At 43.7% G+C, this 17,810-nt stretch overlaps 1 protein-coding gene across 1 annotated transcript in view; it reads right to left on the bottom strand.

The window, feature by feature from the left end:
• cdkl5 (cyclin dependent kinase like 5) overlaps positions 1–17,598 on the bottom strand; it is a gene marked incomplete at both ends in the record, with an annotated part of 68,982 nt that extends 51,384 nt beyond the window's left edge. Inside the window, 2 exons of the mRNA XM_083996771.1 lie at positions 4,307–4,341; positions 17,562–17,598. Of these exons, the coding sequence (XP_083852897.1) occupies positions 4,307–4,341; positions 17,562–17,598 (72 nt within the window). The remainder of the gene's footprint in view (positions 1–4,306; positions 4,342–17,561) is intronic.
• Between the last annotated feature and the right edge of the window lie 212 nt (positions 17,599–17,810).

Below are 17,810 nucleotides of genomic sequence, written 5' to 3'. Positions count from 1 at the left end.
GCAGCAGCAGCTGAGGCTCATGATAATCACAAACGTGCAAAGTTGGTGCATTTGCCTGGTTCAAGTGATGCAAACTTAACACGATTGGTTCACAGGGATTCACTCTCTGATGGAGGTAATTCTGTTCATCTGAGGAAAGTGCTGAAGTCTTGGTAGATAGTTTATTGATTCTGGAGGGAAATTACCTCTGTGCAACAACAACAACACAACAAAACGTGACGAGAAACACGCAGCAATACAACGAGTCATGTGAAAAGCATTAGAGGATGTGAGTTAAAATAATACATATCAGTGACAAACACTGAAGTACTGTATAATACCAATCAAGTACTAAATTATTGTTCAGAATCAACATTTTTAATAAATGGGCGGTTTGATCTATTAGCCCACTGAGCTAAATATGAGTCCATGTTGGGCAGCTCTGTCTGAATGATGTCAGCTCCTAACACCGGGGGGGAGGAGGGACCGGTGACCGGCCGACTATCGCTCACTGCGACTGTCTCTGATGTGATCAATCAGCTGCAGCGCGTTCAAGACTCATCAGTTAAAAAGACTTAAAAGTCATTAAAAACCTGCGCTCGTCACTGAGGAAACTAGAAACTTTGTCAAAGTGACGGCACGAAGCCAGAGGTCATGAGTCAAGTGAACAGATCTCTTGAACCGATCTGAACTGATCCCAGTGATGTGGGGCGGTGTGAAGACCTGCAGACCTGCTTTGAACATCGTTAGCCCGGGAGCGTTGTATTATTCAGACCTGCCCTTCATTTTGGGAACTTTTCTTGGGATTTTGAGCCAAAAAGAGCCCAGATTTTTTTTTTTTTAACCTTTCTTTGACTTACCACTATGTCTATGTGCTGCAAACGTAATGTTCAGCATTAGTTTATCTAAGAAACTACATGTATAAAAGTGCCAACAGCTCCAATACAGACTGTTTTCCACCTCTGATGTCCTAATTCACTAATGTATCTTATCAAGTACGATGTAGATGAATTAATTTCATATGAAAACTGTGTCAACCTTGTTCTATGATGAATTATGACAACGACCAATTGATGATGATGTTGATCACCTTTGCAGTAACTGGCGCTCCTACTGAGATTAAACTCTTAGTTAACAGCACTTTATTAATGAAGGCCTGAAATCATGTGCTAATAATAGCTGGCAGTAATCTGTCCTTAACCCCATTCCTGGATGATGGAGTCAGGACATCACACTGGTGTTTCATTCATAACAGTGTTGGTGGAAATAAATGAACAAATTAAAAGATCAAACTCATTACATCCAAAAATGTTGAATGAGAAGAAGAATTGAAACTGAAGTTATCACAAACAGACCAGTGATTATTTGTTCAAATTCAGAGTCAGAGTGTAGTGTAGCTACATGCTCAACCAGCCATGTCAGTGTGTTGACCTCACGACCTCTTGCCCCGAAGGCACCAACTGAACGAGTACTGAACAAGAATGAGACCAAAACATTAAAATAAAAATGGTATGAAACCATTTTTAAATTGAAATCTACTAGAGTCAAAGCCAAAGGTAGACCTGTTCGCTAACTATCTTTATTTTCTTGCGATCGTAAGTATTAGCATTAGCATTAGCATACCATGGGGCTAGTGCAGATTACAGGATTATGATACATGGGTTGTGTTAGAAATAACTGATTATTTGTTTCTATCAAAGTTGTCATTCTCTCTAGCCTGATAAACCAGACTTTATCATTAACATGTCTAGTCTGGCAACGACCGGTAGACCTCGGCTCAATCCAGGGGGCGGGATGAAGGCTGTCTTTCAAACTGCCTCTGCACGCAATAGGGTAGCGCTACGACCAATCAGAGTAAAGAGCAGGATGACATAGATTAAACTTTTCCCATAACCCGTCGGCAAAACCCCAAATACATCCTTCTTTGAAGTTGAATTCTTTCAAAGTTGATGCCAACGCCGATTCAAACGATTCCTTTGCCAAAGCCATCTATCTTCTTGTCATGTTTTTCACCGTCGCAAGTATGTCGTCATCGCGTTAAGCCCGCCCAACGACTCTCTAAACAGATGGAGCGCTGTGATTGGTCAACACAAACAGTGTTCGAGACTCAAAAAGTTCCTATGGCTCGTTTCTAGACCCACCTACGGAGCAAATATATTTGCTGCTGCTAGGGTGCAGCTAGATTTCTAGGCTACATTCTCTCACAATTTCCACTTATTTTTTCTTTGCTGGTTAACAGAAGTCACATCATTAGAAGTCACTGTGAAACAAATAAATTAGTGCATCAGAGCTACTTTGGTGAATATCAGCCATTTTTCACTTTGCAACTCAGAGCATCGCAGGTCGGGGACGTTGCTTTGATCAATAAACACACGGCAGAGAAAAGACAAGAGGAAGAAGATACTGGATAAAGCAATACATGAGCAGGGAAACATGTAGTCACGTATGGAAAGCTCTGCTGGATGAGTCACACCAGCAGGCCCTGCTTTCCTGCATACCAACTACATTAATGGAATAAATTTAAATACTTTGTTGAAGAACCACCGTTGGAACCATATTATTCGTCAGTGTTCTCGAGTTAAAATTCTGAGTCGTGCATACAGTGTGACCTACAGACAGACAGCAAATTAAGAAGAGACACATATAAAGTGTTGGGCCATCACAAGCTGCCAGAACAGCTCCAGTGTGCTTTGGCTTTGGTTCAACGAGCCTCTGAACTCTCCTCTAAAGATAACACCTCATTGGCGGAGCGTGCCGTCTAACACGTCTCTCCAAAACCTCCCGAAGGTGTTTCAGCTCGGTTCAGATCCAGTGACTGTAAAGGTCATAGCATGTGATTCACCCCACACTCAACCATCCAGGGGGCGCTTTGTGTCTTAGGGACGAGAGAGAGAGTGGTGGTCGTTCCTGGAAGAAGACCACTCCCTGAAGTCAGACATGATTCACTACCACAGGATCAACAGTCATCACCCAGAATAACACGGTGTTCATTTGTATTGACGCTCCTCCCTTTAATGGGACAAGTGGACCAATGGACACCAACCATGCCAACAACATACTCCCCAACAGAACCACTGGGCCCCCTCCCTGCAGAAGCATCAAGCATTCAGGTACGTCACAGGTGCACCCGCCCACCTGAGAAAGGATGACTCATCTGACCGCGTCACTCTTTCCCACATCGTAGACTGACTTGTGTCTGAATGGGTTTGGCACCACTGTTGGTTTATGCGCTGCTTCGTCCAATAGATTGTCCCTCAGTCTAATCACACCATTAATGTTCTCAATCACCTTAAGAAGAGATGATCTTCTGCTTTTCTTTCTTTCTTCTACATATCCCAATAATGCAGATCCTCTTTACCAACGTCTTTCCAGTCCGTCTCAGTGCACTCAACATGAACTCTGAAACCCTTTGTTGTGGATGGCGGTTTGTAGCTGCACCAAGCAAAGTTCACACTCAACATAACACCGTTCAGTGCAGCCGTCAATGTTCAACTCAGTTGGACTCAAACTGTGACAAAAACCCAAAAGGACCAATAGGAATGAAGCATTCAGCATTCACCAGACCTGGAAGCAGTCGCTGTGGAAACGGAGCTCTGTATCTCCAACCACCTCCTCTTCTTGTTATTACCAGGGCTCTTTACATCATCACACAGGAAACATACATTGTTGTTTGCAATGACAGAGTCCGACCTCAGAGGGAGAGTCCCACTTCTTAGATATGTTTTACTCTACAACGCTGGAGAAATCCTCCTCTGTTTGCTTCGTCCTGGGCGACTCCTCTGAACAGTTGTACTGACCAAAGCAGAACCAATCACCTTAAGTATTAAAGCTGTTACTGCTGCCTACTGTTTCAAACTGTTAGTGCTCCGATCTGAATCTGTTTCAGGTAAAACACTGACAGTGTCGGACTACCTCACACAACCACAAGACAAATCCCCTGACACGTCACTCTAATGTTGTATTTATCCATCTTATAGTCATAGAAAGCTGAAACCATTTAACACCAACTAAAATCTGCTGAGGACAGTAGAGAAGGAAACTTATATGATTTCTTTGTGTCAGTTTTCTTTGCTGTTGTTGCATCATTCTTCGATATAAAATAGTACTAAATATCTAGAAGGTCAATCCAAACAAAGTATATGAAACATCATCTTTGTTTCATTGTTTTTTGACTCTGCCCATCCAATCGCTCAAGAAAAACTCAACAGAAACACAACAAAAACGTCCATTCACAACAATGCAAACCGTTCTTATTTTCATACAAAGTCATACAAAACAGTTTGTTGACAGCTGGACGTACAGATAGAAGTAAGAAATGCTGTCTTACCTTATGCCTGCACTTCAGCACCACTCCATACGCTCCTGCACAGAGAGAGACAGAAAATATCAATAAAGTGAGACTGAGACGTGTTGTTAAGTTCCAACATCTTAATTATGTTTTGGCCTCCCAAACCTTAGACAAACATGTTCATAAGAAATAAGAGCAGGAGGTGAGAGCCACCAGAGAAACAGCAGTTAATAGGTGAGGCGGAGGCACGGACTCTCCCACACACTCGACACACACACACGGAAGCTTATACCTTTGATAACCAACACCACACACACACACAGTGTCCCTGTAGTTTTCTGTCTTTCTTAAGCACGTTATGTTCTCAGTTGATCATCCATATTTCAGATCTCAGGTTCAGACAAATGACTTTTTTAGTCTTGTAAACCAGACTTGCATTTGTTGTGATAAAAACAAAAATTCAGCATTTGTCCAAGCTGCTTTTGTTGCCATTCAAAATAGGAACACAACATACTATGGTTAGGTAAAGGCTGCTCATCTCAGACACTGTGTTCACTCCCAGTTGTGCCTGTTCCAGGTTAAACTATTCATTCATCTGGGAACAAGACGAGAGCAAACAAATAGTTCCACCGACCTCCATCGCTCCCGTATCCTCCTTTGTTTTCATCTATTACATTCTGTTGCCAGGTTTGTTCGATCACTGCAAAACTGGCAACGTTACAAGAGAGGAGTAACATGCGTCATTCCCCCACAGAATCAGAGCTGCAGTGCATGATGGGTACATTTAAAGAAAGAAAAATATATTCATAGCTCCTCCTATTGTTTTAACGTGTGAGTAATTTACAAATGGGAAGCTGCTGGAAACTGCAGTTCCTTCAACGGCCACTTGAGGGTGGCTCCAGAAGTGAGTCAAACTCCATAGACTCCCATGTTAAAAACTCCAACTTTACACCAGAAATAAGCATGTTTACATGTTTACAGGCTGGTACAAAACCAGTCCTGCTCCATGGCAACTGTACTGGTGTGTAAGTTTTATACAACTCATCAGTTTATATTTTATTACTACTACTACAGAGTTCTCAACTAGCTTGAAAATTAAAACCCGGTCCGATCGGCGGGTGTTAAAGCCCGGACCCGACACAGCCCGTCTCACTAGCATTTATTCACGGCCGGAAACCAGCCATAAAAGGAAAACAAAGGAAGCCATCTTGGACTTGACCGCCGTGAACAGTGACTGCGTTTTGACGGTGAGACGTTTTGATTCTTAAATGAACGTTGTTAGCCACAGCCTGTAGCTCGGATACTCAGCTTAGACTGTGATTAGCAACGATCTGCAGTTTAACGTAATAAGATATTGATAATGTCTATGTGTGACCCATTGTCTGGCCTGCCCTGAGTGGGTTTTGAACCCGGGTCTCTCGCACCGCAGGCAACGATGCTAACCGTTTCGCCAAGAGGTCAACGACCACTTGGCAAGTGGGTTAGCACGTCTTTTATGTGAGTGAGTTTAACTTCAGTACCGCTAACCGCCACACGCTGTCACTTCTCCTCACTGGTACCTCGTGACTGTGGCTATAGCTACATCTCTGAGGTGGTCCTGTTGGTCAGGTGACTTCACCCCCAGCCACTAGCATAATCAGTTCTTGGCTCTAGACCAGCAAGGAGTTGGTGCTGGTCTGGAACCAGATTTGAGAACTAGGAGTCGGTGCTTAGGTGGTCGAACAGCAAAGAACCGGTGGTAAGTCTGGTTCTGGCTCTGAACTAGACTGGTCTCTTTCTCAGTCTCGGTCTTGAGCTCAACTGGTCTTAGTCTTGACTTGGTCTGTCTTGGTCTTGTTCTTGTCTTGGTCTTGGTCTTGTCTTGGTCTTGATACTCTCTGGTCTTGGTAGTGTCTTGGTCTCGGTTCAGGCGGTCTTGACTACAAGTCTACTCTGAACCAGCTCAGTGGAAAAGGGGGAACAGAGACTACGTCCATCTTTATACAGTCTATAATCAGGACACACAAGCTTTAAAGTATCATTCTATAGTCCAGTTGTCTCAGGGAAGTAAAATAACTAAGGAGATGTAGTTGATCTCTTCGACAGTTGAACAGAAATGGCAGTCTGAGGTCAGTTATTTTGCTTTGGATGTAGCGATCATGTTTGGAGGCTCTTCAGACTCCAGCTTGTTTTTGTATCAGTGCTTTTCAGCCCTGACGTTTTTCCTCTGTGCTGTGATTTAAAGGTTTTTACAACTCGTGTCTAAAGGAGAGCGGAGGTCACGAGCTCTCTCCTCTGTTTTACTGTCATCTGTCACAAAACGGCTTTTCCCTTTGGAAGCCGCCTTCATTTCACTTTGAGAAGCCAAACCGAGATAAAGCAACAACGATCTTTTATAGCACAGACAGAAAACTGCAGGAACATAATTCAGCTTTTCAGGGAGACTGATGAAACAAATGCTCTGTAATAAAACTTGAGCTGTGACAGTGTTGTTAAAAGGGATGAGCTATTTTAGACACTCAGGGGGCTTTTTCGTAAAGGTGATTCGCACCACGCAGATCACAAATGGCTGCTGCATCTTTTCTCTTTTTTTTCCCAAGTTCTTTGTGCTCCCAAATTGTAGATAAATGAGTGAGTCCTCCTGTGCAGAGCTCTCACACAGAAACCACCTCATGTTGTAGATGTGGTGAAACTGACTCCAGGACTCGAGGGAAACATGTTTACAGTATCTTCTCCACAGTCACAGGAGCTTCTGGTTGAATTATCGGTTTGAGATCAGCACCTGCATTATACAAAATATGATGTTTGTTGGTTGTTAAATATCTGTTGCTTTGATGACATGTTGGAGGTCAAAGGATGTGCAAGAGTAAAGTCAACGTCTGTTTCAGCTGGAGATGGAGGCTTGTCATGACACCAGGACTTCAGCAGTCGATACCAAATTCTCGATACTCATTCGATACCACGATCAAAATCCAAAAACCGAACCCATGCACTTCTAAATTCACTACTTCATTTAAAGGGATAGTTTTAACATTTTGGCAAATTGGCCCATTGCCATAATCCCTATAGTCATAGCAGTAGGTTCGTTACCTTTAATTGTCGGTGCAAGCTGTTTTTAGAACGGCGGAGCAGAGCCGTGAGCTGCTCAGAGCTACGCTACGGAGGCTCATTGGAGTTTCCCTCATCAAACTCATCAAATATACAATCCAACAACTCCACAACCCTCTGGTGGACAAGTTGTGACCTGCACATTCACCACGCTATGAGATAATAACACAACTTTACCAGACAGAGTTGTTTTAGAGGGAAATTCATGTAAAACCACTGTATTTCCCTCTAAAACAACTCTGTCTGGTAACGTTGTGTTATTATCTCATAGTGGTGAATGTGCAGGTCACAACTTGTCCACGAAAGCGTTTTTGAGTTGTTGGATTGTGTATTTGATAGGCCTGGGACGATAATCAATAAATCAATTAATCGTACGATAAATGAAAATGAATTCGATAGTTTTTCCGGCCTCGATAAATCGCCATGTGCATGCGCACATATTTGTTTTCCTCCAACCAGGCTGGATGACAAGAGGCTTCACTCTGTGCATCGGTCTCAGCACCTGGGCCGTTTGTTTTGCAGAATGAAAGGAGTGAACCCTCTTTTCAGTCATCCAGGATCTTTGTTTCCCAGAATGCATTTGGCAGCAACCGGCAGCGCTAGCTGTAAAGCTAAGCAGCTAAAAGCTATTTTACGTAATTCTTGCTGCAGCGCTGTTAACACGTCACTTTTTAAAGTTTTAATATTTTTTCATGCCAGAAAGTCACAGTTTAGATCCCCAGTCTGTGTCAGTTTATCCACATATCGCCTGTTAGGAGTTTTCCTCCGACGTTTTGGAGCTAATGTGGTAGCAGCCAGCAGGAGGAGCGGGGCTTCCCACAGTCTGCAGCCGTCTGTCTGCAGCAGCTCACGGGCCGTGTCAACCTCCGTCATTGGGGGAGAAAACGACTAAGAAAACTTATCAGCAGGTTTTTAGAGGTTTACCGCCGGCTGGTTTAATATCTTTTAGGAGATAAATGCTAGTCTCATTGATGAAATCTTACATCTGTGGAAGTCACATTAGTTTGTTTGAATGAAAAGTGGAGCTTCAGTAACGTTATTGGACAGAAGAGCTGCACTGCTTATTATTTTTTGTTTATTTTATTTTTTTAGGATAGTAGCTATATAAGTTCTTGTCATTCCAATTACAATGGTTAAAAAAAAATACTCATGAGAAATACAAGTTTATCGCATTTAAAAGGGTCTACTTATAACTTCATTATTATGAAATACTATTATTATATTAGTGGTTAATTTGTTCTCAAAAAAATGTGTCAATAATATCGTTTATCGTCAATAATTTGTGGGACAATATATCGTCCAGCAAAATTTGTTATCGTCCCAGGCCTAGTATTTGATGAGTTTGATGAGGGAAACCAAGAAATCCCATGAGCCTCCGTAGCGTAGCTCTGAGCAGCTCACGGCTCTGCTCCGCCGTTCTAAAAACAGCTTGCACCGACAATTAAAGGTAACAAACCTACTGCTATGACTATAGGGATTATGGCAATGGGCCAATTTGTCAAAATGTTGAACTATCCCTTTAAACCAGATCCCTGCTCAGATTCTGGGTCAGTTCTGAAAGAAGTCAGCAACAACAGGACGATCAAGAGTTTTGTTGCTGTTTGCAGAAACAAAGTGTTCTGAAGCTGACGGCTCTGTTCCTCAGCGGCTCACAAGCACCGAAACCAAATCCCCAAAATATCTTTTCTTAGGGACAAAACAGTGAAAAGCAGCAGCGGTGAATGAATCCATGTGTATAACTCTTGTGTATCTACAAGCAGAGAGTCATTAGTCGGGTTAAGTCGTCTCACTGCGGCTTTAAATCTCCCACCGCCGAACTGCAGCTCTTTGTATATTTAACTTTTTTTGATTAATGTGTGCCGACAAGCACCGATGTAGATCACAGTTAGTGAGAATTATCAACAGCACAATAAACACTCGGTCGCTGCGTCGTCTCACATCAGACTGAAGCTGCGGATGAATGTCAGTCCAGCTCCCAGGAATCAGCCCCAAACCGCGCTGCTGAATGACAGACATGCAGAAAGGAATAATGGCTGCACGGGTAACTGAGAGCCTTGCACACACACACACGCACACACACCAACATAACACCAACACAGTTGAGGCTGATGCTCATGACCTCATTTTAGATATTTACTGTAAAGTGAAGCAGTCATATTCTTGAGAAAGTGAAACCTAAAGTAAAAGTCTAAAGATTTAAATATAGAAGCTGAGAAAATAGACACGGTCATCAGTGAAAATATCTACAGATGTGGTTATTTTTGTCATTCAAAATAAAAGATCAATCAGCAGGATGACATCGTTATCTGAAGACTTTTCACACCTGACCGAACCGAACGCAGGTCTGAACCCAGGTTGGTGTTTCTGCTCCATTTGGTTCTGGTTTCACACCAAACAACTGTTTATGACATACTGACGTCCTGTCCTCATCAACTACGTTGCTGCGTCTCCGTACACTTGACATTGATTGGTTTGTAAACAGGCGTGTGATGACGTAGTCACAGAGTCACCAAAGCTCTCCTCAGATTAACTCGTTAGCAAAGTAACGACCCAGGAAAATTAAGTTTGTGGCATCGTGGCAACGATAATTATTGTTATGGCTAGCTGGGATTCAGATGAATGTCCTCGTCATGTGAAGGCTTTATCGTCACCGCCTGGGAAGAAGAAGACGACTGAAGCTCTGCTGAAAGCTTGCATGTTGTCATCGGACCAGATTTGTTTGGTCATTTTGGACATTTCATCTCCTCTTGTGCTACCACAGTTTATCTTTATTTCTTCTTAAAGGTCCAGTGTGTAATAATTGTCAAGGTTTATTGGTAAAATCTGAATCTACTACCCATGGATATATTTGTATAAGTGTATAATCGCTATAAAATCAAATCTGCCTTATAATTATTCTTTATAGCAAGGGTCTTGCTTTAGAGAGCGTCGCCATCTTGCACCGCCATGTTTGTATGTCAGCCCGAAGGGAAAATCCCCCCCATTTTACAGACTGGACCTTTAATGTGTAGGCTAACCTCCAGAACCTCCTGTTAAAGGTTCATAAGTCTGAACCATTGAAAAACAAAGCTTTCACACTGAACCAGGGTTTAGTCTGGTCCAGACAGAACCACCTCTTTAGGTCGGTCGTCCGAGGGGGAGGGGGAGATTTCACACCTGTAAATTTGGTTCGGACAAACAGAAGGGTCAGAAAGTCTGGACCAGTCGAGGTCGGTGTGAAAGCCTCCGTACAGGACTTTCTGACCTGGTTTTGGTTTGGTGATTTTAGTCAGAAATATTCAGTGATGTTCAGGTGAAAGCTGAGTCACACACCTGTGACTGGACCAGTCATGGTGAATCCTCCACCGTGCATTAGCACCGCATTCATTCTTTCTCTTCTTTCAACATAAACACTGTTTTTTTAAAGGTACATTGTGTAGGAATTACAGTAGCCTACTCCCATCTAGCGTTGTGGTTGTATATCGCAAGCAACTCAATGGTATTTTTCATGCTGCATTCACCTGAAATTGGGCAGACGGGCAGACGGGCATAAACAAGCCTCTCTTTGTTGATGGGGATGATTACTGGTTAATGAAAAATATACTTTTGAACCAAATAATCGATTTTCATGAATAGATAATGTATTGAGATGTAATGATCAACGCTACCACTAGTTGGCACCAGTTGCTTACTGAAGTGTATGTAACAAGGAAGTGCAGTTGCAAGTAAACTTAGATGTTGAACTACACGGTGTGAGTACGTCTCGTCAATACATGGTACCAGGAGAAATATCTCAACTGGAAAATGAACTTTATACGTCAACCAGAGGAGTTGAAGTTGACAGGAAACGTCAACGAAAACTGGAAAGTATTCAAACAAAGTTTCGAACTATATATGCTTGCCATCGGACTGGAAGGCGACGACCAGCGGAAGATAGCACTGTTGCTAACAGTAGCAGGCCGCAGCGCACTGGACGTGTACAACACGTTTGTCTTCACAGGCGACCAAAAAGATAAGTTTGATGTGGTCATGGCAAAGTTCGAGGAGTACTGCACGCTGAGAAAGAATGAGACATATGAGAGATATGTTTTCAGAAACCGTGTTCAGAAAGAGTCCGAGGCGATAGAAAAGTATGTCACAGACCTACGGCTGAAAAGTCAGTCATGCAACTTCGGCACGTTATGTGATTCAATGATACGTGACCAGATAGTTATCGGTGTACTGGACAATAAAGTGAGAATGCACTTATTGAAAGAGACAGATCTCACGCTTGAAAAAGCTATTAAAATATGCCAAGCTTCAGATAGCGCAAAGGCGCAGATAAAGACATTCAACAACGAGGGTGAAGCTGCGGAAGTGGACGCGGTCCAGCGCGGGAGACCGAGGACGTCGGCAAGGAAAAGAGAGCCGAGGCAACAGCCGCAGCAGGACAGGGGGAACTGCGAGAGGTGCGGGCTGAGACACGCGCCGAAACAGTGCCCAGCGTTCGGGAAGGACTGCAGGAAATGCGGTGGAAGAAATCACTTCGCCAAATGCTGTTTCACCAAGAAGAAAGTGCAGCTCGTGGAAAAACAGAGCGACACCGAGGACGACGAGGAGATGGCGTTCTTTGTGGGTGCAATAGAGGAGGCACCGACGGCTTCAAAGGATGAGTGGATAGCTCACCTGGATGTGAATGGCACCGACATCCCACTGAAACTGGACACGGGGGCGCAGGTGAACATACTGCCAATAACAGACTATAAAAGACTGAAAAACAAGCCCAAGGTGAGAGACAAAAAGATAAATCTAAGGACATATGATGACACTCCTATACCCACTAAAGGGGTGTGTAGAGTTAGTCTGACTAGAAATGATAAGAAAGTGAATGCTCTATTTGTGCTTGTTGAGGGGAATAGACAAGCTATTCTAGGTTTAAAAACCTGTGAGCAGCTAGGGCTAATAAAGAGAATAAATGTCATTGATGCTGACAAAATGACAGAAAACAAACAAACTAAGAAAACAGTGACTACTGCAACAAGAGCTACACATGCTGACTGGGTGAAAGAATACGCAGATGTGTTTAAAGGTATAGGACGTCTGCCAGGCAAACACAAAATCAGGTTGAAAGATGATGTAGAACCAGTCATACACCCAGCACGAAAAGTACCTGTCGCACTTAAGAAGAGACTCAGGGAAAAGCTAGACTCTTTGATAACTGAAGGGGTCATCAGGAAAATTGAAGAGCCCACCGAATGGGTTAACTCCCTAGTCATTGTTGAGAAACCTAATGGAGATCTGAGATTGTGCATAGATCCCAAAGATTTAAATAAGGCAATCCAGCGTGAACACTACAGGCTTCCAACTAAATCAGACATAACTAGTGCAATGAGTGGAGCATGCTACTTCTCTAAACTAGACGCTTCATCAGGGTTTTACCAGATTGTGCTTGAAGAGGAAAGTTCTAGGTTGTGCACATTTAACACTCCTTTTGGTCGACATTGCTTCTTGAGACTTCCATTTGGAATAAGCTCCGCCCCTGAGGTATTTCATAGGACTGTACAGCAGCTCTTTGATGGAATAGAAGGGGTGGGTGTTTTTATTGATGATGTCGTAGTCTGGGGCAAAAACAAAAGAGGAGCATGATGCGAGGCTGCGCATAGTTCTCACTAAGGCGCAAAAGTCAGGACTAAAACTAAACAAAAGCAAATGCCAATTCGGGGTTAGAGAAATAACCTACCTGGGAGAGAAACTTTCAGAGGCAGGGGTCCAACCAGATCCAGAGAAGGTCAGGGCGATTGCGGAAATGCCTGTACCACAGGACAAAAATGACCTACAGAGAGCTTTAGGCTTAGTTAACTACTTGGGAAAATTTGTCCCGAACCTTTCAGCTAACACTAAAGCACTGAGAAGCTTGCTAGAGAATAAAACAATGTGGCAGTGGATGCCAGAGCATGCAAAAGAATGGGAGTGGCTAAAGAATAGTCTGATCAGAGAGCCCGTCTTAACATTCTACGATCAGGACAAACCGTTAAAGGTGTCAACTGATGCATCCAAAGCCGGCCTAGGAGCTGTGCTTCTTCAAAAGCATGACACAGAATGGTATCCTGTCGCGTACGCATCTCGCACTATGACCAGTGCAGAAAGAAATTACGCACAAATTGAGAAAGAGACATTAGGGGCTGTTTATGGCTGTGAAAAGTTTCATGAATATGTTTATGGAAGAACAGTAACACTAGAAACTGACCATAAGCCGCTAATAGCAATTTCACAGAAGCCACTGGGTGATGCACCACCACGCATTCAACGCCTAATGCTAAGACTTCAGAAATATGACGTGGACTTTGAGTTTAAGCCAGGAAAACACCTAGTGGTGGCAGATACGTTGAGCAGGGCCAGCCTGCAGGATTTAAAGAGCACAACTGAAGAAATCGTGCAAATCCATATAGACTGTGTCAGAGCACACATGCCAGTGTCAGACTTAAAATGGTCAGAGATAGCCAAACAAACACAAAAGGATGAAACATTGAAACGAGTCATGGAACAGATAAACCTACCAGGCCAGGTTAAACTGTCTAAGCCATACCAACACTTTAAAGGAGAACTGTCAGTGTTAGACGGTGTTCTTCTAAAAGGCACCAGGATTGTTATTCCTAACTCAATAAGACAGCAAATGGTCAGATTAGTGCACGAAGGACATCTAGGAATAGAAAAATGCAAGAGACGTGCACGAGAAGTATTGTACTGGCCGTACATGAACAGAGATATTGAGACCTACATCCAGCGCTGTGACACTTGCCAGCGCCACAGATATCAGCAGGCCAAGGAACCGATGAGGCCACATGACAAGCCAAGGGAACCGTGGAGAAAGGTTGGGATGGATCTTTTTCATCTTAAAGGCAAGGACTACCTGTTAGTTATAGATTATCATTCCAACTACCCAGAATTCACGTGTTTGAGTGATACGACTGCTGAGAGAGTTGTGACGCACACAAAAGCGATCTTTGCACTTCATGGGATCCCTGTGACTGTGATAAGTGACAATGGACCACAATTCTCGAGCCAATGTTTTAAAAACTTTGCAGGAAAGTACGGTTTTGAACATGTGACTTCGAGTCCTCACTACCCGCAATCCAATGGATTAGCGGAGAAGGGAGTACAAATAGTGAAACGTATTCTGAAAAAAGCTGCAGAAAATGCAGAGGATCCGTACCTTGCTATCCTGAACTACAGAGCATCACCACTGGAGAATGGACTTTCGCCAGCAGAAATGCTCATGAGTAGAAAGCTCAGGACCAGGCTTCCAGCAGCCACATACAGGAAGGAAAAGTATGTGACAACACGTCCAAACATGAGACAGATAGGACTGTACGACAGAGCAACCAAGGCTCTAGGCCCACTCTCACAGGAGGACATTGTGAGGGTGAGATGTGATGGACAGTGGGGACCACTAGCTAAGGTGGTCAAGGAGACAACACCTAGATCATATGAAGTCATCACGGAGTAGGGGACACCACTGAGGCGGAACAGAAGGCATCTGCTCAAAGTGCCTCAGAAAGAACTCATGGACAATGACACAACTGACATGCCAGTCATCTCAGACCAATCCTGTTCTGAGACAGACAAAGACACACCAACTGATGTCACACAGGGTCAAAGACCAAAAAGACTGATTGTGAAACCAAAGAGACTGATTGAAGAGATATGAAAAAAAAAAAAGACAAATGGAAATGATGAGAGTAAAAGTTGTTAAGTGTTAAGTTCTGAACAGTTAAAGTGCCAAAGAGGAAACTGTGTTAAGATATAGTGGTAAATGCTAGTAAAATGTGAATTTGAATTTAAAGGAATTTATTTCTGGAAAATATTTCAGTTAAGCTGTGAAAGCACGTTAACAAGAATTGATTCATTTACTGAAAAACTGATTTAAGTTTAAGTGGTACAAGAATACTTTACTTGAAAAAAAGGGAGATGTATTGAGATGTAATGATCAACGCTACCACTAGTTGGCACCAGTTGCTTACTGAAGTGTATGTAACAAGGAAGTGCAGTTGCAAGTAAACTTGGATGTTGAACTACACGGTGTGAGTACGTCTCGTCAATACAGATAACAGGAAAAGTTACACAATGTCCCTTTAATTCAGTCTCCTCTGCAGTGTTTTAAAGGCTGGCGGAGTTACAGTCGGACAGTGTGAAACCCCAAACCTGCAGCTGTGGGGTTTCACTCCCCGTCACTTCAGCATGGACTGTGAGTTATGACATTACAGGACTGTGTCACTGCAACAAGGTCGTTCTGAGTTTGCATCACCGCCAGATGAAAATAAAAGAGCAGATGAGGGAACAGGGAGAGTTATCACTGAGCTCTGATTGGACATAAATGAGGAGGATGGAGGAGTAAAGCTGATAACTGCCCAGCTCTCTGCAGAAGAACACGGTAAATAAAAGATCTGGAAGCTTCTGGAGAATATCTGGTAAACAATGTGAGCCCAGTCTGGAGGATTACATCTTAATCTACAACAAACTCCTCCATCCTGCTGCCGCCCAGACCCTGATCTGGCTCTGCTGCTCTGGACCTGGACCTGCAAGACCTGAAGCATCGGCTGCTGATGAACACACCACCTCAGTTTACGGTACATTGTGTAGGAATTCCTCCCATCTAGCGTTGCGGTTGTATATCTCAAGCAACTCAATCGTATTTTTCATGCTGCATTCACCTGAAATTGGGCAGACGGCAGACGGACGACAGCCGCTGCACGTACTGTAACGGCATAAACAAGCCTCTATGTAAACAAGTGGTCCGTCAGCACGAGGCAAAACAATACACGTGACAATATGTTGTCATGGCGATGTGGTATTGTTTACCTGACCCACGTTTTACCGGCTTTCTCTCGACTTGTGTGACTAAAATGACGTCTGGTTTGTTACCAACGGCCGTCTGCCCGACTACAGGTGAATGCAGCATCAGTAGCCATGTTTCCATCCAAAGTGATTCAAATTACTGGGGAATGCACATTAAAAGAAATTCGAATCATGTGTGTTTCCATCTACGGACTTTTTTATTTGGCCGTGGCGGTGCGCCACAATTAATTAGGCATGTAGTGGAAACCCTGATGTTGTCTTGTGAGTGAACTGCAAACACGGGAGCATTCATTCGAATCATCAACCAAAACCCGGCCCAAGCGAGCGTATTTCAGTTTGTGCGAATCAGGGGATTTTAATTCGAATTACGGCGTTTCCATCATCATTTTCCGATGCGATACATCTAGATGCATCTAAATAGCTGATGGAAAAGCACCTACTGTAACGCTCCATTCCTCCTCACTGCGTTACCGTGGTGACTTTTCACAGACGCCACCTCCACCTGAGCCGACAGCTCCGGTGTCTCCGCTGAGTTTCCGTGGTTTCCTACCGTCACGCTGCCACTGAACCTAAAAACATGGCGACACCACATGGCAGCAGCACCGAGCTTACCCGCTCCATGGAGATATGAATGATATGAACGGCTCATTCAGAGCTGAAAGGAACACTTCACTTTGTTGATGGGGGGATTACTGATTAATGAAAAACAGACTGAAGAACCAAATAATCGATTTTCGTGAATAGATAACAGGAGAAGTTACACAATGTCCCTTTAAAGGGATAGTTCACTCAAAATTGAAAGGGCTGGGAGAAGTTTCAGAGTCCTCCGTGGCTTCTCTGAGTTACAGCGGGGCTCTGTGCAGCACTGCATGTCCATATAACGGTAGCGAACGGAGCTCACATTTCTTCGTCCACAAAGACACACCAAAAAACATCCGAATTCCAAGTTCACTGCTTTGCCTGTGTCATTGCAAATCTCGCGTGATTTGCACTGACTCCCAGTTCACGGCTCCGCAAATCGCGCGAGATTCTGGCAGAGCAACACTGGCAGCTTCCGCTACAAACAAGCTTAAAATATAGACGTATTTAATTTTTTACGGAACAATTTCTCATGTTGGGGCTTCAATACAAGAGGGACATTACAGACGAGCAGTATGGAGGTATTTGGATGTTTTTTGGTGTGTCTTTTTGGACGAAGAAAAGTGAGCTCCGTTCTCAACCGTCATATGGACATGCAGTGCTGCACGGAGCCCCGCTGTAACTCAGAGAAGCCACGGAGGACTCTGAAACTTCTCCCAGCCCTTAGTCCACATGAGGGTTTTTCAATTTTGAGTGAACTATCCCTTTAACACACACACAGAGAGAGACACACACACACACACACAGCACTCACCTTCTCCCACAATGCCAAGGACCTCAAACTTATTCATCACATCACCGAGGGCGGGGGCTCCTCCAGGTGAAACGAGCGGCTCAGCTTCAGCGAGGAGACTCCAGCTCCGACCGAACTGTCGAGTCGAGTGTCAGACCACACCCCATCTTCATCTTCACTCCTCCTCCTCCTCCTCTTCTTCCTCTTCTTCTGCAGCTTCTCCTTCTCTCTCTCTCTCTCTCCTCAGCCTTCTGTCGTCTCTGTAAATGT

Source organism: Trachurus trachurus, assembly GCF_905171665.1.
Source record: "Trachurus trachurus genome assembly, chromosome: 3".
Classification (NCBI taxonomy): domain Eukaryota; kingdom Metazoa; phylum Chordata; class Actinopteri; order Carangiformes; family Carangidae; genus Trachurus; species Trachurus trachurus.
This window is presented reverse-complemented; position numbering and strand designations above follow the sequence as displayed.